We start from the raw sequence: 26,519 nt of genomic DNA on the forward strand, positions 1-26,519 counted from the left end.
TCCCAATGCCAATTCGATTCTAGTAAAATTCCTGATTCAGGTTATTTAATATGCTAAATAATACCATTTTGCTATCAAAGACGTCCACGGATTTATATTCGGGGGTTGCTCTGTTCAGTAAATTTTTTGAGTAAAAAATTTAAATATTAAATTTTCATATAAAAGCAAAAATCCCTTAATTTAGGGGGGGGATTTTATATATTTATAACATTTGAAAACTAATAAATAGTTGAATACCACTAATAAATTATAATAAATAAAAATCGGAATCTAAAAGGGTAAACATTATTTTCCCCATGCCGGTTCTGATTCCAGAAAAAACCGCTGATTTTGCAATTCTGATTAATCATCTAATTATAATAATATCTGGGTATATTCATATTTTCTTTATTTTTTAAATCAAGGAAATTGGATTTTGACAAATTTAAAAAAAAAAGCACATAAAAGCATTGGAAGACAAATGTGTATATATATTTATATGTCTTTCCACTTTGGAGGTTTCTCTAGCTATGTTATCATTGCATCATTTCCTAAATGCATCAAGTTCTACGAAAAGGAAATGGTAAGCAATCACAAGCCATAAATAATCCCATATCCCTCGCTATCCCCCCTCCTCTTTTTAATATACATTTTCTCCAAGATGTATCCCCCCCCCCACCCCACCCACTCTTCTTTAGAAAGTCCAAATATGCCGTACGTATGGTACAAAATATGTTCATGTGTAACTAGAAGCATGACATAACAGTAAACAGCAACAAGACAAAAAAAAATGATACTAAGATACATCATAATAAACAAGTATCGAAGTAGGGAATTTTATTGTAAGGTAGGATAGTACTTTGATGATAAAGCGTGTGCTTTTGAAAGAGAGTAAATAGGTAGTTAGAATAAAGTAATGTAAGATCACAAAATCATTGAAGTGAATGCATAATTATGTTTAAATTAGTATCTACTTAGTTACGGGAGTGATCTGAAAAAATTCCGACCTCAATGTGAAGATGGCAATACACTTATATAAAAGATAGTCACATCTATCTACCATCTATTGACAGTTACTCTCTAAAGTTTCAGCCATTTTGGACGTGCAGCTGTTATATAACAGTGAGTTGAGTATTGTGCGTTTTTTTGTCAAGATGGAGAAAATATATTTAGTTTCAAACTGTCATTAAGTATTTTGAAAATGTAATCCTTAAATAGATACAAACGATAGCAGACATATAAAGACTTGTTGTATTAAAATTTGACGTGTCTAAGTCAATCCAACTCCGAGTGATTGAGCCAAAAACAAAAACAGTGTGTAAACAATTATTTAGGAGAGAAAAACACGGAGTATTATTTGGACAGGTTACAGAGATACTTGGAGACTTTGTTCAAAAATAAAAATTCAGAAAAAAATGTCTTGTATCTTTATTATGTATGAAACTTTTCAGACCACTCTTTTATTGTGTTGTACATATTATATATATGTACAAGATATACAGTCAGTGCTTTCAAATACAAAGGTTGAGTGATGTTTTCCTCTTGTCAGGGTGCTCCAAATAATAAAAAAAGGAGAGCGGTGAAGCGTCCGACAAAGCGAGGGGGAAACTGAATTAAAAAGCGAGGCACCTTCTTCGCATACTGAAGAAAAAAAAAACACGACCGTAATTTCCCTGGCCGATTTTGATTCCTCAGGAAATAGACTACGACTAGCAGGAGGAAGGACGGGGAGGACGTGAATGCGTGCTACTTAATGCAGTCAAACCTCCTTAGATTTGAAGAATTTTGAATTATACTTTAGTGTTTTAATTGCTGTGAGTGCGGATAGAGAGGACCCAGTCCCTGGAGAGGAGGAAATACTGCCCCAAGAATACAAAACTTGATTATGAACGGTAAATATGTTGCATAGTTTTTATGCTTTATTTGTGAAAGCAGCCAAAGTATGGACGTTCAAATGTTGTTTGTAATAATTTGACAAGAATTGGAGTGTTTCTGTATATCCTTTTCAAGAAAGTCCTTGGAAGTGGAGTTTTAAAAGGCATAGAACATTGGATTTGATTGTATCTCAATTAGGCTGTTTTTATTATATACATAGTTTAAATAAAAAAACTGCAAGGTGCAACATCTAGGGTTGAAAGAAAAGGAGAGCGGGGTCAAAAGCTTTCTAAATGATCATTATATAAATGTATATTTTTATGTACATACTGATACTAAAAAGACTTTAATCAACCTGACTTGTACGCTGCATAGATAATTAATTAAAGGTATTTATTTCTCAATGGACGATAGACACATATTATTACTATATACATACATACATACACAAGTTATGTATACACATTGATATATATTTGTATTTTATTAGTATAATATAGAGTACTCTCTCGTATTTCTTGGATACAATTCAATTTTTCGATATATTTTATACGTGGAATTCGTCTCTTTTTTTTTTTTATTCTTTACTCTCTTTCCTCATAATATAAGTACCTATATGTATAAATACTAGTTCATGGAGTATTTGTAGTGTTGTGTAATTACATATTGACAAATAAATAAATGATATATATATTAAATAGTAATTCAGTGCAAGCAACCAACAAGTTGAAGGGGTTTTTATTATTTTAGTCAACCGACCTTTCAAGTGCTTTCTCTTCTCATAAATTATATTAATATGTTTACACATACCTACCAGGTATGGAGTTGTCACCTTATCACTCTAAGGATTCTTCTCCCCCCCCTCTTCTACTTCTAACTAGGGCACAAACTTAATAACAAAGACACATACAAATAAACAAAGGATTGCGCGCTATATGCAGTGCAATAATAACCCCCTTTATTGTGTTTATTACTTTTTCTTCTTCTTTTTTTACTACCTACTCTCCCATAATGTGGAATTATATTTAATGATAAGAATGAAAGTCCTGTTATCGCTTTTATTGATCCACTTAAGGTCATAAAATTGAGCTACTTTTTTTTATTATGGAGGAACGGGGTGGTTGAAATATTCATACCAATATTTGCTCTCTGGAAGAAGAAGTCATTTTGTTTTTTGTTATTACTATGACATTATTCTGCTAAATAAAGGAAGTATGAATCAATGTTCTTCGGTCTTTCCCCTATTTTTGTATTTATTTAGCTATGACAATCTTCTTCCGAGCTTTCTACTTTAAAATACAGTATTATTATATTATGTATACATATAATTTCTCTATTGTTATTATTTGAAACATGGAAACGTTACGAAATTATCCTTTTTTAAATGATGATGATGACTTGCCATCTTAATCCATTTGTTTCGAAATTTGTATTCAATAAAAAAAAAAGACATATTTCATTCTTTTATTTTTATTACATTTTTGCCTTTCAGATTGTTTACAATCTTTAAAATTAAGGAGAGGCTCCAGTTCATATCCATCCACTCACATCAACTTCATCAAAAAACTCGCCACCTGTGTCTTAAAAGAATGAGAGGCCCCCTAGGATGATTACCCCAACTCATCTTCTTCTTCAGGCGATGTTCCGCATTCGAACATCGCCGAGATAGATTTCGATGGCAGACTCCAATTCGGACTCAAAAAAAGAGGAAGAGGAGCCACCCAGCAGTGTTGTCGTTAAGCCCCCTCCCCTAAAATGGGAAGGAGATCCAAAGGTGAACATGCCGCCTTCCTCAGATGGAGTGGGCCCAGAGCCCTTTATGATTATGCGAAGCAAGGCCATGAATCGGCGTGTTCTTCTCAATGTAGGAGGGACGAAGCACGAGGTCCTTTGGAGGACACTCGAGCGTCTCCCTCATACTCGACTTGGTCGCCTACGTGAATGTAATAGCCATGAGACACTCATGGAACTCTGTGATGACTACTCCCTTGTAGACAATGAATATTTCTTTGATCGACATCCCCGATCATTTTCCTCCATATTGAACTTTTATCGTACGGGAAAGCTTCATTTGGTGGAGGAAATGTGTGTTCTTTCTTTTAGTGATGATTTGGAGTTCTGGGGGATTGATGAGCTCTACTTGGAGTCTTGTTGTCAGCACAAGTATCATCAGAGAAAGGAACATGTGAATGAAGAAATGAAGAAGGAGGCAGATTCTCTCAAGACCTCGGATGAAGAGGACTTTGGAGATCATGGATGTGCTCATTATCAAAAATATCTATGGGATCTGCTAGAAAAGCCCACGACTTCTGTAGCAGCGAGGGTAAAAATAATTTTTTTATTTATTTTGTTCTTCTCATTTCATTTTTAGCAGGAAACGAACATGATTTCGATATCTATCTAATAGTTGTACATATATGTAGATATCTTTCTGTATACGCATTCAACTCCTCTCTTTTTCCCTCTGTATATAAAGAGATATACACTATGTACATACAAGTATATATTACATATATACGTAGTAGCGCGTTACCCATTGCTGTATGCATACATAGTCGAAGAAATGAATAAAATGACTTTTGGAGCCATAAATTAAGTATTTTCTCATTCTACTCAATAATTCCTTTGAAAAAACAAACAATGAATGCTCAAACACTACATACATATCTTAAAAAGCAACCTATTTATCAATGAAAGTATGACAATTTCCCTCATGAAATCCCTTATAGTAATTTGTACTTCTATATACAAAAGCAGAAATTTACAGTGCGCGTCAGCAAATCTCAGAAAAAAGCTTAGCCAACTCCAATGCCCCGTAGAGGCTCCTGCGGGAGTGGTGGTAGAAAAATCTTTATCAATGCAATTAATTATTTACATACATATATTCAACTTTCATTCCTCAAAATGTCCACCTATTACCTCAATTCTCCCCCTAAAGGCATTGCATACCCTTAAACATAGTCATCCGACATGTTAGCCCCTTGCTCCTCAACAGCAGCTTTAAAGGGGTTGACAGACGAGTGGGTATTGGCACAGGCTCTACCTACTTTCTACATAGCCTCTGACTCCATAATATAGGGGAGTGCAATCAGGGGATGATAGGGGTCAAAAGCTGGATGACTAATTAATTACCAGTTTTCCTTATCCAGTTTGCTGATTTAGGCCGATTCAGTTGACGTTTCCTTCCGACATATGAGCTCATACGAAGGTTCCCCACTGTTCTGCACTCATTGGCATCCGAGACACACAACTTTCCTCAAAGTGTTTGCATTGGCCTTCTTGGATTGTGCTGAATGGTGTCCCCAAAACTCCTAAGTCCTCACTTTTTCTGCCCTCCACTCCCACCTTCCCCTCCAAACTTTCTCCATCCTTAATTTTCTTTTTGCCTCATAAACAAGTGTCTTTCTACAAGGACAATCTCACAAATAGATGCCAATGGTATTCTAGCACGGAGAAAAGTCAGAAACTCATTATTTTAGTGCTTCCATTTCAGCACTTGTTGTAGTCCGATTTGAGCGAAACAAATATAATTTAAAAGCTGAAATTCAGAACTTTAAAATCTCTTCTCTAAAAACCTTGCAAATTGTCTATTTTTTTAATCGAAAGTTACCTTTAAAGATCTTTCTGGGATTTACTGACGCACGGTGTACAAACTCTGATAATCTCTCCATATTTATGAATTATTACAAGAGACAATATGAGCTTTTTCTTAGTTTTTTTTTTGTTTTTCCCCAATTAATGGGGCGTACATATTTTGTTAACAAAATAATAATAGTACTAAGAAACAAAAAAGGATTGAATGAGTAAAGGATAAAAGTTATTCCTTAGCTTTTTTCAAGAGGCCAAAGCCGGAATGTTTCACTCCACCAAAGTGCCTGCCTCATTATTAGAAATAAGAAACTTTGAACTGACCTAGTTTATGATATTCATAAACACAGTTATATCTAGACCACTCCTTTTCCCCTTCTCTGATTTCCTTAGAAGGCAGTGTGCTACAACATTTTCACAATCCCTTTTTTTATTGTAGTTGAATGTTCCATTATGAAAATGGAACAGAGGCGAAATTTTATACATACATATATGTGTAATGTGTATAGCCTTATGTAGTAGAAGAGGGCGTCGCCCACTACGAGAGGGAAGAGGGTTTTGCCCCAAAAAGACGTACTTATATTATTAGGAGGAAGATAACAGGGAGTTTGTTCCTTGAGGGAGGAATACATAGGCTTTGACCTAAGAGTTAACTATATTTAAAATGTTAAGAGATATTGCTGAAGTTGTACATATCAATTCAGAGTGTCTCAAAAGGATATTCATCTTAGACATTTATATGTAGGTTATATCAGTCCTTAATATGGGCCCTGTCTCTTCAATAGGTCTTTGAAAAACGGTACAAATTTTAAAATACCCTCAAGAAGGCAGCTTACCAGGGTGATGGTCGTGAATAACAACCCGATACAAAAAGAGTACCATTTATAAAAAAAGGTCTAACAATCTCAAATATATCAGCCAAGGCTCTCCACCATTGGTGTTGCTAGCCCCTTGGGGGGGGGGGATTTTGAAGTTTTTTTAATATATATATTAAACAAATTTATATAAGTATTATGGTGTTTATAATTTGTGGGACTAAACCCCCCATCCTCCTCAACCTGAATGATAAAAACAAGCAACGCCCCTGTTCACCTCATGTACTAAAATATTTGTCCATCGACAAAATACCTCATTTTTTTTCTTTCTCCCTTATACCTTATCCACAAGAGCAAAGGTAGTTCCAGTTGTTAATAGTGGGCTTAAAATTCGGTCCGTCTCTGTTATCAGTACTTAATAAACGTTGCAAAATGTCTCCTTTATATAATAATGATAATTATCATTTAGGGAGTTCTATTATTTTGTCATAATACGGCGCCACCCTATGTCCCCTTATTTACAAACTAATTAAAATTAACAAGGCTCATACCCTAATGAATTAGTTTTTTTTAAATATTAAATATCTTTCTGGCACAAGAATTGCTTGACGCCATCATCTATATTGGGATCTAAGATAATTAAGTAATTTACTAAAGATTATTCGATAAGACGACTTAAACGTCCGATTTGAACGCGTCCATAAAAGTTAATAGGCAGCACCGGTGCTAGAATGTATATGTAAGTGGAGGATGGGCCTAATTATTAAATGATGACATCATCAAAGGATCCTGCTTGATGTTGTTTTTTTTTTGTCAATTTTGAAAGGATATTTTTGTTCTTTTTACAAATTTGACAAAAAAAAAAAAAATCCCAAAGGTGACAAGAAACTTTTTAGAGTTAAAAGGAAGGAACGTTACAATATTTGAAGGATTTCATCCCTAAAAAAATAGAAATACATTGTTGACAACATGAAAATTCAAGTAGTCTAAAAGGACTTTCATCTTATTAGTGTTGTTGATCTATAGTATGTTTCTATAATAATAAGTATGTTCATGTATTCATTAAGAGAAGAGAAATGAAGTGAAATGATTTGGAATGCAATGAACATTTCTTCCTTCGTTTTTAGAATATTAATTAAGCGTATCGAGGAAGCTACTCCTATGAAGCTTAATAAAAATATCTATGTATTCAATGTGATATACACATTCTTCTTTCATCCTTTATGGGCTCTACATAAGTCTGAATAGGAAATGAGATTTGAGACCCCTTATTTCCCCAAATAATGTTTTCCTTTTTTTCCCTTGTTGCCTCCTTATCCATCATAGAACAGAGGACTGCTACAAGCAACAGAGAGTCTCTGAAGCTCAGAGAGGAGATGCTATATGTATACAGTTTTATTTTCATGTATTTTGATTTAGATATGAATATCTATGACTAATGTGTGGGTACATTGTAGAAGTTTGACCCTGCGTCATACCTTCTCTTTCCATCTCGAAATTGGAGACAGCTGCAGATGATAGTTGAAATTCAAATATCATCATCTTTAATAATAAAGAAGATGGAGATGAAATTATATTTCCTCAAATCCATTAACTCCCGATTTAACAGACAATTACAATAAAGATACATTAATAGAAATATATTGTACAAACTCCAATGATTGTCTAATCATCCTACTTGGAAACTTACTCGAGTAATTGGGATCGATTGATTCGAAATCCCTCTCATCCTACTCGAATAATATATCCTTCGCATTGCAAAGTATTTTCTCTCTAAATAAAAAGTTTGTGATGATATAATTTCAACCGTCCACTCTGGCTGTCTCCAATTTCGAGATAGAAATGGTAAGTATGACATGCGGGCAAACTTCTACAATGTACCCGAATGTGTTTGCATGATTGGTTTTTTTTTTTTTTTTTTAAATAACAAAAAGCACGAATCTTCCTTTTTTTTTTAAAGTTATAATAGTGAGGTGTTGCTGAAAGTTTTAACAGTGTGTGGAGTTAGGTTAGTAGAATAATTAATTTGCACTCATCAATCAATCATAATGATTTTAAATTCGGTCAATTACTGCTTTTTCTTCTACTTTTTTAAAGAAAAAGTATAAACAACAAATGAGGTGGCTAATAAATGAGAAATGACGAACCAATCAAGTAGGGCAGCAAGGATCTCTCTCTTTTACTCACTTACACACACTCTTACATTATCTGTCTCTCATAAAAAGACGAACTTTTCCATGAATTAACCCCTTTTTCCAGGTTGTAGCCATTATATCAATTTCCTTCATCATTGTCTCGACCATAGCCTTAACTCTGAACACAATACCTGCCATATCAACAACGGATAAGGATGGAAATCAAGAGGACAATCCCAAGCTAGCCCTTGTAGAAGCTGTTTGCATCACTTGGTTTACACTGGAGTACGTACTCCGCTTTGCTACCTCCCCTGACAAGTGGGCCTTTGTCAAAGGGGTAATGAATGTGATAGATGTTTTAGCCATCATGCCCTATTTTGTGAGCCTATTTCTTATTGAGTCCTCCAACTCAGGATTTGAGGAAGTACGGCGCATTGTTCAGGTGTTTCGAATCATGCGAATACTCAGGATTTTTAAATTAGCTCGACATTCCACTGGACTTCAGAGCTTAGGATTTACGCTTAAAAATAGCTACAAGGAATTGGGTCTCCTCATGCTTTTTTTAGCTATGGGTGTTCTCATATTCTCAAGCCTCTGCTACTTTGCAGAAAAAGATGAAAAGAACACACCCTTTGGATCAATACCAGAAACTTTTTGGTGGGCTATCATTACAATGACCACGGTAGGCTACGGAGATATATCTCCTACAACTGGACTAGGGAAGATCATTGGCTCTATGTGTGCCATTTGCGGTGTTCTCGTCGTTGCCCTTCCAATTCCCATCATTGTGAATAATTTTGCAGAGTTCTATAAAAACGAAATGCGTCGTGAGAAAGCCATCAAGAGAAAGGAGGCGATTGAACGAGCCAGGAAAGAGGGGTCCATCGTTTCCCTTCACCATGTTAATCTTAGAGACGCTTTTGCCAAAAACATGGACTTGGTTGATGTTATCGTGGATCAAGGTGGGTCATAGGGAAAAAAAAAATACGCTTATGAAATTTTTTAAATTAAGAGTCATTTATTTAAAGATTTATATATTTTTTCGCCAAGATTTATTATTATTAATTAATTAAAGATTTAATTTGAGTAATACCCTATAATAATAATAATAATGATTTGTGAAGGGATTATTTGTATAACTTTTATTTATCTATTTTTAAACATTTTTTTTTTTTTTTTCATTGACATACGAGACGAGATTCAAACATATTTTTATATTTCTCCACAAAAATATTACTAAAATTATCTTGGAATTGGCTAAGGTATGAATATGCTGATGGGTCTGAAATTAGATTATATTTATGAATTCCGAGTCGTGTCCTAGAAGGGACTGAAAAGTGTAGTTTATAAGTATACCAAAGGAAAAGCAGTAAGACATTCTGTATATATGTACATACCTAGAATCATAGTTCTGCGTGCGAATGATTTAAATACTAATATCAGCTTGTTGTCAATAATACAGTTTAAACATAGTACTTTTTCAACTCGATAATGATGAAGACTGTATTTTTTTAGGTCGTAGCATTCATAAGCATAACGTTCATAATAGTCTCAACCATTGCTCTAACGCTAAATACCCTCCCTGAGTTCCAAGGTGTGGACCAAGACGGAAATCCCACAGATAATGAGACGCTGAGTCTAGTGGAAGCGATATGTATAACTTGGTTTACCCTCGAATACATCCTTCGATTTGCAACATGCCCTAATAAGTGGCAGTTTTGTAAGGGCTCACTCAATATAATCGATCTTTTAGCCATTCTTCCCTATTTCATCTCTCTCTTTCTCATTGAATCAAATCGGTCCACAGAGTCCTTTCAAGAGATTCGGAGATTAGTGCAAGTGTTTCGTATCATGCGAGTCCTTCGGATTCTGAAATTGGCTAGACACTCTACGGGACTCCAGAGTCTCGGATTTACAATACGCAACTCATATAAAGAACTAGGGCTTCTCTTACTCTTTCTCGCCATGGGCGTGCTCATTTTTTCGTCTCTTGCCTATTTCGCTGAGAGAGAAGTACCGAAAACTAAGTTTACAAGCATACCTGCCTCATTTTGGTGGGCTGCCATTACAATGACGACTGTAGGCTATGGAGACATGAGTCCAGAGACACTTTTTGGGAAACTTGTAGGCTCCGTCTGTTGTATTTGCGGTGTTCTCGTCATTGCACTTCCCATTCCCATCATTGTGAATAACTTTGCAGAGTTTTATAAGAACCAAATGAGGCGGGAAAAGGTCATGAAACGAAGAGAAACACTAGAAAAGGCTCGACAATCCGGATCTTTTATAGGGTCTAAACCCATTAATCTGAGAGATTCTTATACCATAAACTTGGAAGAAGAGGATTTAGTGTATGAATTAGGTGAGACAATTGAGACTAGATTAATGTTTGGCTCTTTGTTTTTTGTGTGTGTATACCTATGTGACTGTTCCTGTCTAACCAACTAACATCATAATATGTCGTCGTATGCTTGAGTGAATTGTTTTAATCCTTATAATTCTTACAAGGTCTACGTTCTTCCTCTCCCCATGTACATATATAAATATATATAATTTTTGTCTGTCCATCATTCAAGTTTTTATGTATAATATAATCATAAAAGAATATGGATTTTTATGATATAATTTTTCTTTTTTATGACTGACTGCAGGGAATATCTTAGATATAAATATAATTTTCCCTCATCTTTTTATTTTTAATTTTCATAAGACGTTTTCTCTCCTCTGTCTCCATTCTTTTATTTCTTTACCCCCACCCACCAAACAACAGTTACACTACATATTCCAAAAATTTGACAATACTTCTTAGATACATACATATATGTAGGTTATACGAGTATATACAGGGTAGAGATTTTAAATCCGGAAAATTAAGGAATAATGTATGGAGTAACTGGAGTCAAATGAGCCATTTTTCAAAATCCCCTACATTTTTTAACCTAGTCTTGTAACTAGAACTTTCAGAATAGATGTCCCTTCATGTTCTGCATTAATAATTCTGAAAACTTATCTTTTACACACAAACATATTTGAAGTTTGAGCCCATTTTTGCGCACCTGCAAAAAACCCATTCTACTCCATGCTCTGGGCCACCAAATTTGCATTCGTATAAATGAAACTAAATTCGTGTATTGTTTGCATTTAGCTAGTTATTACATAATAATACATAAACAGTATCCTACGCCTCTTACTGTTCAAAGTTTGATAAATTTGACAATTAGACTGAATTTAAAGTGGCTGAAAGATGGTGTCATTTTCTGTCACATGTGAAAAAATAGTAATTCTAGATTGAATACTAAAGTGTATGTATATAGGGTATCTTATATTAACCCAGGTACCTCTATTACAAGTAATTTCTCAAAAATAATTCAGCAATTTACAAATTTTTGCCCTTACATGTCCATAGTGACGTCAATCCCTCCCTCAAACCAACCAACGACAGCCTCCAACCTGGTCTTGAACCTGGCACAGGCTTTGATAAGGAAATCCTTGCCCATGTTGGCTACTCCTTCGATAACTGCCCACAAGGCGTCAACAGTGTTATGTGGACGTTTATCGGACTATCTCTCTCCAAAACGCCCCGCACACAGTAGTCCAAGGGGTTATAAATCCTGGGGCAAAATATAAAGGTCTTAACAATGTTTGTTTTTATGTAAATTATCCATTTCCAATTACCCGATTTGAACAAACCACACCAATTTAAAACTATACCATCTTAATATCAATTTAACCTATCTAGCATTATTACCTATGGAGTTATTTACGTCTTTGGGCTTGCGTCAGCAACAATAATGGCATCATGGCGTTTGTATTATAGTACATCCCAGGATATTGTATATTTTCTAATACAGTTTTTCCAGGTAAATCTCTAGAGCACACTTTCATAAACATAGATCTTGCAAAGGTATTGAAATCTAAACTTGTTCTAGATTTGATTTAATATCCCCACCCTGTACATATATATAAGAGTACTTATCAAATTGGGGAAGGGGGTGGAATGGGGATAGTAGAAAGTGAGGGAGGCTTTTTACAAAGTGACCCATTTTTTCAATATTATATATACAACTAAAAAACAAAACAAAAAACAGAGAAAGGAGGCAATCCATTAAACTGAAAAACAACACAACACGGCAGTTTCCGGAAATGGGTAGACATTTCAGAGAGTTAGAAAGGATTTTACCAAAAGGGGTGGAATAACACTTTAGCCAATATCCTTGATGTTTTATGATTTTTTTTTTTTTTTAATATTTGATCATGATATTCTCCCTAATTTAATTTTGATTTCTTTCTTTATTTCTTTCTTAAACGGATATTTTTCACAGGATTTTTTTGGGTATTGTATTGGGTGATTTTTTTTGTTGAGCCAAGTGTCTGGAGTGTGTCTACAGTAAGTGTTCTTCATATGTGATGATGTACAACTTGGCTCAAAGAAAATTAGGGGATTTAAAAAAAATAATAATCATAGAATTATCAAGAAGTTGGAAGGTAGTGAGTTCAAAATCTCCAAATAATTAATTATAATTATAGTGCCTATATATCTACAAATATTAAAGGACGAATCCATTATTTCTTCATCATTATTGTTGCCTTATTCATTTAGAGTGACTCCTGTATTATTATTATGTTTACCTATACCGTGTTGTTTATTGTCTTATTCAAAGCCAAAAATAACTTTAGTCCCCTCAGTGGTCGGGGTGAAGCGTCTAGAGTTATTGTATACTAGTTATAATAGATATGTTGTGTACAAGTTGCAATTTCTTCGTCTTATAATCCATTATTTAATTAGAACATTGATATTTCTAATACCCAACTATTCATTGAACCTATACTTTCATTTTATATATATTCAAATTACATGATTATAATGTATTTATGAGTAATATAACTCGGAACTTTCTTAACTATATAATGTGTGACAGAATACTCATATTTTTTAGTACTTTCTAACAGTTTAATATATATCACGGCGTTACCTCCCTTACACAAAAATACACTATTTACTTTGTTGTCAACTATTGATTCCCTTGTATTACGTCATGGGTATTTCATAACTTATTATTTCTGATAAATAAACGAAGTAATCAGGCATAATTTATACTGAATACAATATGTATGCTCTATTTCTTAAAGGACAGGAATACAATTCCTCGTTGATCCCTCGTTGTATATATATATATATATATATTAATTGCCCATCTTATTATTTCTATAAATAAATTTTGGCTATCATATAGAAATACAAATGTATAGCTAGCTACCTTTTAACATAGTATTACTCTGGTATATTGAAATACAGCATCGAATAAAATACTATGTAAGATTATGAAATCCCTACATATATATTTCTAATTCATTTGAAAAATTGTGGGAGAAGGAATATGACAATGATAGTCTGGGAGTACTTATTAAATAAATAGCAGTTGTTATGACTGACTTATTTGCCTAATTACCAGAAGATACCATATACACTAAGTATATTTCCTTCTTGAAGAAAGGCCGAGATACGAACCTGCACACATTAAGTTCAAGAGAAGGATTTCTCCTGCGCGGTTTGTTCATTACGCTACGTCGTTCCACATCTCATTTTTTGGGTTGCAACTTGTAGAATTTGCTTAAACTTGTACACAACATATACATAGACATAGTGTTGTGTCAGTCCTTATTTAGGACTGAGAACCGGTGTCCAGTCCAGTCCTACTTATCCGTCTTCGTGACTTCATTGAGAGTTGTTTTTTGTTTTTTAATTATCTTATTAGATTAGCAAAAATATAATCTGTTTGTATTATATTGGATTATAATGGAAACCTAAATACATATTTTTGCATGGATTGTGCAATGCTCTTATTGCCTATCTGATATATCCTATTTGACTTAATCAACGCACGACATTTATAGGAAAAATTCCAAGGACTGGGCCAAACCTAACACTAATTAAGGAACGACACAACACTACATAGAACCTTTATAACATGTTATTTATTTAGAAAGTTGGTTTCTTTGTTCGTAATTATTACATAGTGTGTATCATTGACTCCGTACTTTGATAACTAATAGTGTACGTATCCTAGATGTAAAGTTGACACCTAGAATTACCTTTTTCTATTTCTATCTGTTTCTATCGTTCCCTATCTATCTAGTGCCTCCTTACTTCAACCGTCCTTCTCTATCATAACTCAATACATACATATAATATACATAATGTGTTTTGTTTCTAGGTTTTGCATGAGTTACAGCATTCTAGCTTACTTACATCTTACTAACATGTCCTTTGTCCTCCTTCTTCCTTATGATAATTTTAACTAACTAACCACAATTACACTTTAAATACTTCAAATATCTTTCCTCCTCTTATTTACATGCATACAAGCCTATGCATGACCCTTTCCCCGACACTCAACACCACCTCTATGATCAAATCTCTTATTAAAAGCATTATATATATCCCTCACAGGTCATAACATGTCCGTCATGGGAAGTCAGTTGGAAATCGATATGGATCCTGAAGGAGATGCTGCCGTCATACCACGGCATCAAGGCCACACTGGAACCGGCTGTTACCGCCTCTATGATCACCGTTTGGATGAAACCGTTAATATACGAAAAATGAATCAACATCCTGGGAGTCACCTTGGGCCCAAGGATGTGGAGCCGGATGTAGATGAGGAGGAAGAGGAGTTGTCAACTCTTCAGATTGTGACTAATGCAAATAACATCAATGTTTCACCACCAGCTTCGACAACAAATACGGTCAATACAAATAACCTAGCGGCAAACTCTGCGGATGTGACGAATAATAATGTTTGTAATACATCAAATGATCCCATTAAGCTTCAAAATTGTGACAATGATGGGTTCAATACAGGGGTAAGTAGAGTAGTTATACATATACACATAGTTATTGGGTGGGTTTTAATTGGGGGTACACTCAATTCGATGGTATTTATTCCTTGTACATATATTGCATGTCAAATCATATTTTTATTTGAGTTGTTTGATATAGTCCCCCCCCCTAATTACATAACTTAATTAATACCTTCATACTATTTACATACATTAAGAAATCCATGACTGACAAAATGATTCTACAAAATCGACTTGATACACACCTACATAGGGTACATAGCACTATTTTTCCCTTTAATCATCTTTTCATATTATAAAGGTGTGTTCGCTTAAGACGATATACTTTTAAATTTGCTCCTAAAAATGATGTAGCATGGTGTTTGTTTGACTATTGTCACACAATCAATGAATCCATTGACATCTAAAAAATATTTATACGGAGTGATTATGCATTTCATCCTGATTATCATCATGGCAAGTATGAATTAGACGACTCAGATGGAGTGCAGGAGAGCTATTTTAGCCTTTTCAGCTACCCAAATGAATTATTTGAGAAAGGAGATGTTCCCCTGGACCAGGAGGACCTACATCCAGGACAACCTCCAAAGTCACGCAAAAGATGTTGATGAAGGAAGCTCTTGCCTACTTCGCAAAAGAGTGTCGCCTCCCCCACTCACCTGATGCTGCACGAATATACTATTCCATATTTTGGCGTTTTAAGGGCAATCTCAGTGGCATCAGGAGCAAGGATCCATTGAAGGCCGCCGCAGTTGATGCTTGAGCCATATTATACTTGAAACCTATAAGTGAAGGCTCAAGCGAACCCCCTACAAATGAGGAAAAATAACTGAGAAATTACACCAATGATATAAAATAATTTCCTAGGGCCGTTTGTGATATGCTTATTGAAAAAATACCCATTCATTAGATTTAAATAGTCGAATGTATACCTACACCTAAACAAGAGGCCTGTGATAGGCTTGATGCTGGAGTTAAAAAATTTCATAGAAACTGTGATTGATGAACTTCACAGGCCTGACTTATATTTATATGGGTATATATTAGACTATGTATTTGAATCTACTATATGATATTTTTTATTCATATAAATATGACAAATGGTCGAGAAATTACCTTTTGAACTTACGTTATAGTATTGAGGTAATTTTTAAGTTATTCTACCGTATTTGTAGCGCGTCAACAAGGGTGGATTAATTAAGGGGAAATGGTCAGTCTTAATCTAGATTACATGTATTGAAAGTACAAATTAAACAATAACAATGTATTTCCTTTTATCCATCATAAAATCAAGCCTTAAACGAACACACCTGTATAACCATTCTGCACAAGGAAGAATGAGATCTAAGACGTGGATTTTCTTCACAATTACATCATATTACTATTTGCACATCTCTTTACATAATATTTATAAATAAACATTGCTAGCAATAGTAATAACACAAATTTACATAAATCCATAACGAGCAGAGAATTTGTTTAAACAAATGATTTTTTTTAACGTTGTTGACTCAATGTTGTATTTATTTGTTTGAAATGCAAAACTAAAGTGTGAAAAAAAAACACAATAGAAAATAAAGAGTGAAAACACTGGTTTTTGCCTTTCTCCTTTATTCGTAACAAGTATTATTTTTTTCAAATATATAATTAGAGAGCTCCTTAACTTGATACTGAGTGTTTTTCTCCGGTTTGAAATCCCATTTAAATATTATGACATAATATGTGCATTGATAGTACGTATATATTCATAATTATGCAAAAGGGTAATCTTTCCTTATCTCTGTTCTGTGCATGTGAAAGCTGCTTGACACTTTAACATACTATAATATAGTACATACATATTTTTTTACATTTCGTGTGCCGTGTTTTACTAATAACAATAATTCATGTCTTTTTACGGTTTTTTAACCTACATTCAGGACTTTACTCTATAATTATTTTTCATTTCTGTACCTCTATATAAAGTCAACAGTTCTATCTATATAAATACTTACATATCTATCATTAGAAATGTAAATTCTAAGCACTTTGGGTATGCAAAAAAAAAATTATTTAAATAATGTTTTGGAGGAGAACTGCGCGGCTTTCATTGCGTTTCATTAACAAGTCCAATAAGGAGGAGAGGTGTCCGCCAGCAGGGTGTAGGCTGCATGTTTAATGGACAAAACTACATAAAATCATTGCTTTTCAGGAAAAAAATAATTGTAGGAAGCTTTGTAGTTTGTTTGTTTTTCGGTCCAATTACGACTCTTCTAAAAAATTAACTCTAAAAACTTTAAAAGAAAGATTTTGTTTCTTTTATAATAGAAAGCACCTTTCAAAATAAAATCCTACAGACACTCCTTAGGACTACCACCTGTAACTAATGGCCACCCTGACAATTTAAAGGATGTTTAGATGAGAGTAATTTAGCTAGCATGACGTTTTATTAGATTACCTACTAGCAGCTGTGAAAGGGAATAAATAAACAAAAATCTCGCTCAATAGTTGGAAAAGGCATATGTAGGCAGTAATGACTTCGTAGTCGATCCTAATTTCTACTACTGGGAATCCAACAAAGACCAGGTGCATCTGCGGGGGTAGGGCTACAAGGGACGTACCCCCCACACACACACTTCAAGTACAACTTTTTATTATCAAAACCAGGCTTGTGAACGGAACACAAAATTAAATAGTGTTCAATGAATGGAAAGCTGAATAGAAAGGATTTTTTTAACTCTAAAAATAAGATTTCAGCGTTCCGTTCCAATAGTACTTTTAAAAAAAAACAAGAAATCAAAGTTAATATTTCTTTTTACTTTTGAAATATGATTTGAAGAGCTGATAAAGCAAAGACGAACACAGAGGGGTGGGGCTGAGGGGACTCTTTCTGAAGGAAGGTCATTATCGAATAGGGAAGTTTCTAATACCCTACCTGAACTCCAACATATGAACTTGACCAGTTCAATAATTTTGAATCATGAGGCTCATCATTTGGTCGTGAATGTAGGCAAATGGGCCATTAAAAATAATAAATTCTGATTTCTTGTGTTACGAGGGCCGCAGTATAGTTTCCTATTATTAGGTGTTTATGATAGAGATATCGCTGGAAGTTATTTTCATCGAAGAGAGCTGAATAACTGTAGTCATTGAGAAATATGATTTTCCCTCTTATAAGTATAATAATTTATTTCAATTCTCACAAACAATCGTTTCCTGTTGCCATGTAATAATGACGACAAAATAAAAAAGATGCAAAATGTAGGTGCCAATTCAGGAACAAGTTTGTACTGAAAAAAAAAAAAAAATAAATCTTAATCAGAATTAATCATACCAATTTTTCATCCATATTCATAAAGAAAAGAAAAAGTTCATTAGATACTGGCAGATAGTTTTTCAAATTGTTTGTTTTTAAACTCTTATAGCCGAAACTTTTGAAATACAACTGAGAACGCTAAAAACACTCAGTCTGTCTCATTTTTCAATAAAAATGTCAAATTTGGAATATTCTCAGCAGACAATTTACATATCTCATATCTCAGAGGAATATTTTCTTTATGATTCCCATAGACATTTCAGACAAAAAAGCTTTGGCGCCCCAGACATTTATGAAAGTCTTCTATTTTTTTCTAAGTTCAATCTAATTTAGTAATCTCATTTGGAGTATCCGACTTTTTGACGCCTCAAACATCGTACAGCTTCATTTAATTAATGCTTAAACGAACACGGAACGGAATTAAAATAATAGCTGAAACATGAACGAAAATAAAATGAAAGGAAACACTAAAATAGTGGAACGCTTACAACCCTGGTCAAAAATAAGTGAATGTATTGTTTTTCACGTAAAAAAATGTCATAGGACTCGGAATCTTTATTTTCTTAGACTTAAAAAGGTAATTCTAAAAAAAATTCCAATAAGGGTTTTTTTTCTTATTATATCAAAAAGCCTCTGAGGATTTACACCTAAAACTAGAGTTGTAAATCCGGAGAAGTTTATGTATGTAGAAAACCCCAAAAAATTAAGATGGTAACGAACAATTTAAAGATTGCTTTTGGTGAGTGTAGTTTAGCTGACATTACGTTGTATTAGATTAGCAACTGTGAGATGAAGGAAATAAACAATATTCCCAATACGTCTCTAGAAAGGAAATAACGTGAAATTACTTTGAGTTCGATCCTCAATTCTTCTCTAATTCCAACAAAGACTTGAACTTGTAACTCCGGAATTATTCCATGAGATAAATACTTTACATTTACAATTGAATGTTTTCTCCTCAAAATTTAAAGATTAATGATTGCAGCTTTGGAAAATAATACGACCGTTAAGATTGTCAACTGCAAAAAAAAAAAAACTCGCACGCTACAAAATGCTTAGAATTTACAAGTCTATTCATAATCCTACATTTTGTAAATAATCTTTATACCTTAAAGCCTACTACATATAAGTACCATAATTTCGAATTGAGGTGACTTTATTTTTTTTTACTTTTGGTTAATTCAAAATATTGTTAACGAAAATACAAAATCAAGGTAAATCTCTGGGGTTTTTTGTAATGTGTACTTGAAAAAATTTCTTGTACAGTGACGGAGATTTGGTGTAATTGATTAACCTGCAATTTCAGGACCCCTATGCCCCTTTAAGAGAGGACATTCCACTTCAAGTTAAGAATTTTTAATAAAATCAAAATTCTTCAAACCATTCATTTATGTAGAAATGAGGTGAGTTTAGTTTTGTGTTTTGGTTTTTATTTTGTTTTTGTTACAATTTGTTTTGTTTTTTTTGGTTTTCTGATTTTTTTTTTTTTTTATCCGTTCATAATAATAACTATAGCGAGTTTCTTGTAAATGTATATATATATATATTTTATTTTATTTTTGCGTGTGTGTGAGAGAGAGTAATTAAAGTGTACAGAAGAAATCCATGTTATAAGCTTGGATCATTAACTTTTAACCCCCCTACTACCATGATGATAGTAAGAATGATACATTCAACTCTTTAAAATAAGTTTTATTTTCTTCCATTCCCTAGATTTTTTGCTTTTTTTTAAAAACTACATATGTACATATTTAATCCTAAAACCAATTCATTTAGAAACGAAAAAACAAAATAAGGGTAACTGATTCCTGTTCCTCTTTTTGAAGGGTCGTTCCTCCAATAAGAACAACGGATACGAAACGGAGAGCAGCACTCAATATCGAAGTGCAGATACCCTAGGAGAAGATACGATGGAGCTGATGCAGTTTGAGAGTGCTGTTGAAGACCTCTCCAAAGTAAATCCTGCCTCTTCCTCCAATCCTCCAATACAAAAGGGAAAAATCAATGACTCTGTTGATCATTTTGGAAGTTTAGATAGTTCAGACACCTTTCACAGTTTTAGCACTCACCCATTCCCTTCACAAGGATCTCTGGCTCGACTTGAAGAGATGGCTACTCTTGGATCCATGGGACCGCATGGATCCATGCTCACTGTACATGACGATCCCGCTAATAGTTCATTGTATGTGAATCCTTTTGGCTCGTCCTCAAAGAAAATACCTCCTTCAAAGAGTACAAATCCTCTGGGTCAAGGAGGGGGTGGACTTAAATTTCCAGAATCTTTAAGGGATTCCAGTCCAGTGAGAAGAGTTCGAATTGCAGGTAGGAGTGTTAGTACGGATATGGAGTTGGATAAGTGGGATTATGGGCTTCAAGAACTTACGCCTAAGCACAAACGATTGAGATTGTCACAGGTAAGGCATCAATCCAAGTCCTCAACTTCTCTTTTTACTCATCCTTCATATTTACCAAGGGTTCTTCTTACAATCCAAATGGAGATACGGATCGCAATAGTAACAGGAGTGCAGGCCAATGTGATGTTGATTTTGTTTTACCTCCAGAGTCTTCAAAGAAGAAGACGACTAAGAGCAGTATCGCAGCTGTCATTAACCAAGGACTTGTTACCCTTGGAGAAAAATTTGGTGATTCATTACTTATTTTGCTTTAGTGACTGTCCATGAGCTTACAACTTAAATACTCGCTATATTTATATTATAGGATCTCGCGCTGCCTCTGTTCATAACTCAAATAGTTCCCTCATGGGCAGTCCGAATAGCGTAAATAATCACAATTCAACCAGTGGATCTTCGGATCGCAGAAAATCCATATTAAAGAAGTCTGATCTTATGTCTTCATCATCACGCGGTGCCCATAGAGATGATCCTGAAATGGAAAATCTCCTACTTGCCTCAGACTCTGACTGTTCAACCTCTGTTAATGCAACTCCCATCCCAATTCGTAAACACCTTCTCAATAAACACGCCATCCATAACAAAGTAGGCTCCTCATATCATTACCATCCTTCGAGACAGGATGAGGAAGATGAGGAAGCATATTCGGCTCAACAGCCCCTTCTCCTCCTTCCTCTCAAACCTTCTTCAAAAAAAGTGACCACGGAAGGAGGAGGAGCCTGTTTGCAGAGCAAGGAAATACAAACGAGTTTCAACAATACCCTCAACTCTGGGAGAAAATTTGAACGTACTCGAGATCCTATAATACAGATTACTTCCGGAGCATTAAAAGACTCTAATTCTACGAATGCAACGGCAACTAACCCCTCTCAAAACATCTCATGTCCCCACAATAAACCCTCTTCGAAAAACAATCATAATAACAACGCTCAAAGCTCATACTGTGTCTGTGGAGCTTGTATGGAAAAAATTGAGGATACTCCCGGATCTGAGTTGAATTGAAATGTTTCACGTAAACCTCAGGTAAGAGCATTGATATACAAAACATGATCCCACTTCTTACTTCTATCCCCAAATACATATAGTTAGCCTCTGCATGAATTTATTATATGTGATCGTTGATTTGAGGAGTCCGTTCTTACACGTATATATATTATATGAATACTAGTATGGCCATGCTTTCTAAAATGTAGGAGGGGGAGGGAGAGAAACGCAGGTCTTCCTTGCGCAAAAAAAAAAAAGTAACAATAAGAAATCCCGTTTATTTTATATTTAGCTGCTGGATACAGAAAGGCACAACTTTAATATATTATATATATATATATATATACATGTATGAAAAGGCCGGGGACCTCGAAAACTACGGGCCTCGCAAAGTCTTTATTTTTTTCCCTCCTCCCTTTTTTAAAAGTAAAGAATATATACATATATATTTAACGCCCTAAAACAGTTTTAATCTTTTCTTTCTTCATATTTCAGAAGCATTTATCATCCCTATCCTCTCTCCCTCTATGGATTCACACTTCGACATCATTTACTTCAAATTTGGCCGGGATTCTAAATTTTGTTTTTCAGGTTTTCCCTCTCTTTCTTTATCTACTCCTCCATTTTTTTTTTTTTTTTTTTTTCAAACATTAAGACATATGCATTCTCCATAGTGTTGAATTGGTCCTAAGACTGATTTAGTAATGAGTCTCTTTTTTTCGATAGCATTTTTTTTTAACCATTCAACGGTCCTAAGGGCCGATTAGTCGGTCCTTCAGTCCTACAGCCCTAGATATCTTTTCTTCACTCCTACCTAAGATTAAAAACATGGGAATGAAGTTCAAGCCACACACCTCCTACTTCAAAATTAAGGTATCTTGTCTCTTGAAAGAAGTTATGTTGAATACCTGAAAGGATATAATTAGTAACATTTCAGTTGTTGTATTTACGGGTAAAGAATGCTGAGGACCCGTACTATGACTGACACATTTTATTAGTACCGGATTGAGAGGACTAAAGTCTTTTTAATTTTATTTTGACCGATCCAAAAGTACTAATCAGTCTTTTTTATTATTGGTACCATCTACTTTACCATTTGAAAGTCCTACAGATAGAGAGAGAGTAAAAGTTGGGAAATATCTTGAAATAAATTTCAGTTGTTCACAAAAAAGGGGTGTAGCATTTGCTGCAAAGAGAATCAGCTATTGAATATTATACTGTTCTACTACCTTAATTTTGTTGCATAAGCATAGAGTACGAAAATCATAATATGAATATCAATCATTTAAGAAGTACCAATACAATTAAAGTACAATTAAGATTACAGTCATTTCGTTTGTATAAAAAAATTAATTATACCTTAAAAAACTATCCGGAAGGAATGCCGGATAATTAGGATTTGGTATTGACCAATCTTCTAATCAATTTAATGAACTCAGCTGATGAAAAAAACAAAAACAATGAGTAGGGTTAACGATTAATAGTCCAAAAGTGTTCTTCAAACCAAGAGCCTCCCTACCCATTCTGCTCAACTCTCTTCCACCGGAGCGGTATATTCAAAAAGACATGTGCCAAACAATGTCAAACTGCCATCCAAAATGTCTTGTTGCCTCAATATATATATTTTTTTTTCTATGGCTAGAACGTATAATACTTGAATATAATACGTTCTAGCCTTACACCGCCTCTAAACTACGTCATTTCAGCTATGTTAGTTATCTTAAAAGACGGATAAGGATCGCTCCTAGAACAGGCACATTTCATTAGGACCGGACTGATGGGACTTTAGTCTTTTTAGTTTTTTAGACTCATCCAACACTAAACGTACATCATCTAAGGACTTTACCTATGGACTAAGTAAAGAAAGAGAGATAAAAGGCACAATCACATTAATGAACAAATCATTCACTACTTTATGAACATAATTTGTTCTAATTAATCCGTTAAATTCAAACAAATTTTTTTTTTTTTTTTAAATAGTTTTGAGTCATACTCTTAAATAATTCATTAAAATATGAACGTAAGTAAATATGATTTTTTTTTCTTCAATGTTATTAGATTCACTACTTCTGTATTCGTTTCGTTATGTAGAAAAGTTTTACTCATATTCATTTAAGAGAATTTTGTCCCTTCATTATCACTTTGGTGAATACAACCGATGATGATGATGAGAGGGGCTCGCAGAGAGATCCCACCCTTAAAATATCCAGATATTTTTATACTACCTATTATTAATTACCCTTTATTCGATAGAATACTTCTATTGGCTTTTAATATATGTAATTGTATAGAATTGAGGATGAAATGATTATTTTGTCTGTTAGATACAAAAATGTGCCTTATCCACCGTCTTGAAAACCACAATCCATTTTATAACATAGAAAGATTCTTAACCACTCACTCTAATTGAGAGTATACGTGCTCAAATCATTTCTTTTGTATACTCTGAATGGGTCGGTAAGAATTTTACACAAAATATATAGAAATTTACTTTTTAGATAATTATTATACGTAGAATAAAATTGATGTTTTTTCGAATGTTTATTATTATTCATAGAGATAAAATACATGGAGTGATGCCGTTGACCAAAAAATTCGACTTGTAATAGTTAAAACATAGACGGAGCTTCAAATATTCTAATTTTTTTAAATGTTTATTATCATATTAAGGATTTATTACCCTAATTATTTGAATTTAGAAATGTCAATTGGTTAATATATGTAGTATACTAATATTTTATTTCAATGCTTAAATTTAATATAATTTTATTGAGCCTTTCAAAATATTAATGATGGATTTGGGAGATTATTCTGACTATAATTCAATTTAAGAATAAATAATAATCATTGATTCTGAAATTGAATAAGATTTTCGATTATGCTCGATTTTTTTCTTTGTCGCTTGACTCCTCCCACTTTCACATTTTTCCAAATTATATAATTTTATGTCTGCATAACATTTTGAAATAGATTGAATTCGATTGAATATATGGTTTGATTTAAGAGAGGAATCAAAGTAGGATCATTAATAGATTCAAAGGCATAATTATTTTTCTTAAAACCGATATTTTTTACAACGCCTATACAAACAATACTAAAAAACTGTTGGAGCTTATAGAAGGAAATACTATGTTTTCGATTATTTTGGTCAACTGTCTTTTATCTGTCGTCTGCTGTTGCGACGTCAAATATTGTTCAGTATCATTCCCTTATGTGATCATCGCTTTATTTATTTCCATGATATTATTAGTAAGGTTGAGTTATATTTTAGTCAATTTAATATTCCGATTTTTTTTTATTCTTTCATTTTTATAATAACTATTTATATTCACTCTTTTTGTAGATAATTAATTAATAGTAATTTAGATATTTCATTATATAATTCGTATTTAGCAGACAATTTAATAAGCATTCAATCCGTTGATCGCGTATCTCACAATCAATTATATCCATGAGACAATCTCCTCTCCCATGTATTTCTAGCCAATAAGACAAGAATGCACTAAGACAATCAGACGAATAAGTCAAGTTTAATGTGTAATATCTACCCCCTTGTCTATCGTCCTTTCTTTCATTTCATTAATTATATTTTTTCCTTTACTTTATACTCAATTTGTATTTTTTTTCATCGAATTACATATTTTATTTAACTAATAATGTAAATATCTTTCCAGCTTGAATTCTTTTTTTTTTTTTTTTTTTTTTTGAAGACAGTTATTGGCTTTATGAAACAATATTTCAATTGTAAATTATTTAATAATAGTAGGTCGATTTTTTCCCCTACCCTATTGTCGGTATCGTTGTTTGTGGATTATTATATCATAGTTCAGTTCTATTTTCCTTCTTTGTCAAATACTCCAGTCAAAATTGACTTGAAGGCTCAACGACAAACTATACCGACAATTGGGAATGTTCTATCGAGCAATGAGACAAGTGTCTACTTTTCCTGATATTCCACCAAAAATCGACCAAATATGTACATTTCCTCGGTGAAAAATCCTATCAATTGAATTGCATGTGAAAATCCTCGTTGTATTTTCAAATTAATTATATATATTTATCTCCCAAAAATCAAATTATTATAAATATTAATGTAAATAGTATCTAAAATGTGATAAAAAATATTTTTTTTATTAAATAATTATGTAAAGCTACACACTCACATGATATAGCTATTATACTAGTTCATATTATATCAATGTTAATACTTCTTTCATCATCTTTCCAGGGAAAGATTCGTTCCATGTCAATCATTGCTAATAATAATAATTAATTAATTATCATCATTATATTCTTAGTTACCTACATATAAATGTTATCTTCAATACAAAATTATATCATTATTATGTATCATTTAAATAATTATGAGTACGTACACACCATCCCAATTTACGATTAGTTATTCGCATTTCATATATAGTTTTTGTCATTGTTCAGAATGAATATGTTTCATTACTTAATTAAATAGCTCTTTACTCTCCTGTATATCTTCTTTGTTTTCTGTTTTTTCGTTTTGTTCTCTTCCAATTTTTAGGATCCAAAGTTAATTTAATAAAGAGATTTTTCACATTCATCAATA

General features: G+C 33.4%; 1 protein-coding gene across 2 annotated transcripts; it reads left to right on the plus strand.

The window, feature by feature from the left end:
* Positions 1–1,672: 1,672 nt before the first annotated feature.
* LOC121117240 (uncharacterized) lies at positions 1,673–26,519 on the plus strand. 2 transcript variants are annotated; one of them, XM_040711612.2, is made up of 9 exons: positions 1,673–1,871; positions 3,347–4,177; positions 8,517–9,354; positions 14,841–15,253; positions 20,372–20,959; positions 21,019–21,187; positions 21,264–21,979; positions 22,436–23,278; positions 23,380–26,519. In XM_040711612.2, the coding sequence occupies exons 2-7, from the start codon at positions 3,530–3,532 to the stop codon at positions 21,956–21,958; spliced, it is 3,351 nt and encodes a 1,116-aa protein (XP_040567546.1). In that variant the 5' UTR covers positions 1,673–1,871; positions 3,347–3,529; the 3' UTR covers positions 21,959–21,979; positions 22,436–23,278; positions 23,380–26,519. The 2 variants fall into 2 exon arrangements, with proteins under 2 accessions (XP_040567546.1, XP_040567544.1); XM_040711610.2 differs by lacking the exon at positions 8,517–9,354 and adding an exon at positions 9,908–10,751 and having other exon boundaries at positions 1,680–1,871; positions 22,436–22,531; positions 23,647–26,326.

Source organism: Lepeophtheirus salmonis, chromosome 5 (genome assembly GCF_016086655.4).
Source record: "Lepeophtheirus salmonis chromosome 5, UVic_Lsal_1.4, whole genome shotgun sequence".
Classification (NCBI taxonomy): Eukaryota; Metazoa; Arthropoda; class Copepoda; order Siphonostomatoida; family Caligidae; genus Lepeophtheirus; species Lepeophtheirus salmonis.

Bases quoted from the DNA above. Each gene is read 5' to 3' on its own strand.
- LOC121117240 (XM_040711610.2), top strand. From the start codon at position 3,530: ATGGCAGACTCCAATTCGGACTCAAAAAAAGAGGAAGAGGAGCCACCC. The intron at 4,178-9,907 runs GTAAAAATAATT...GTATTTTTTTAG, and splicing joins CGACTTCTGTAGCAGCGAGG to GTCGTAGCATTCATAAGCAT. The intron at 10,752-14,840 runs GTGAGACAATTG...TATCCCTCACAG, and splicing joins GGATTTAGTGTATGAATTAG to GTCATAACATGTCCGTCATG.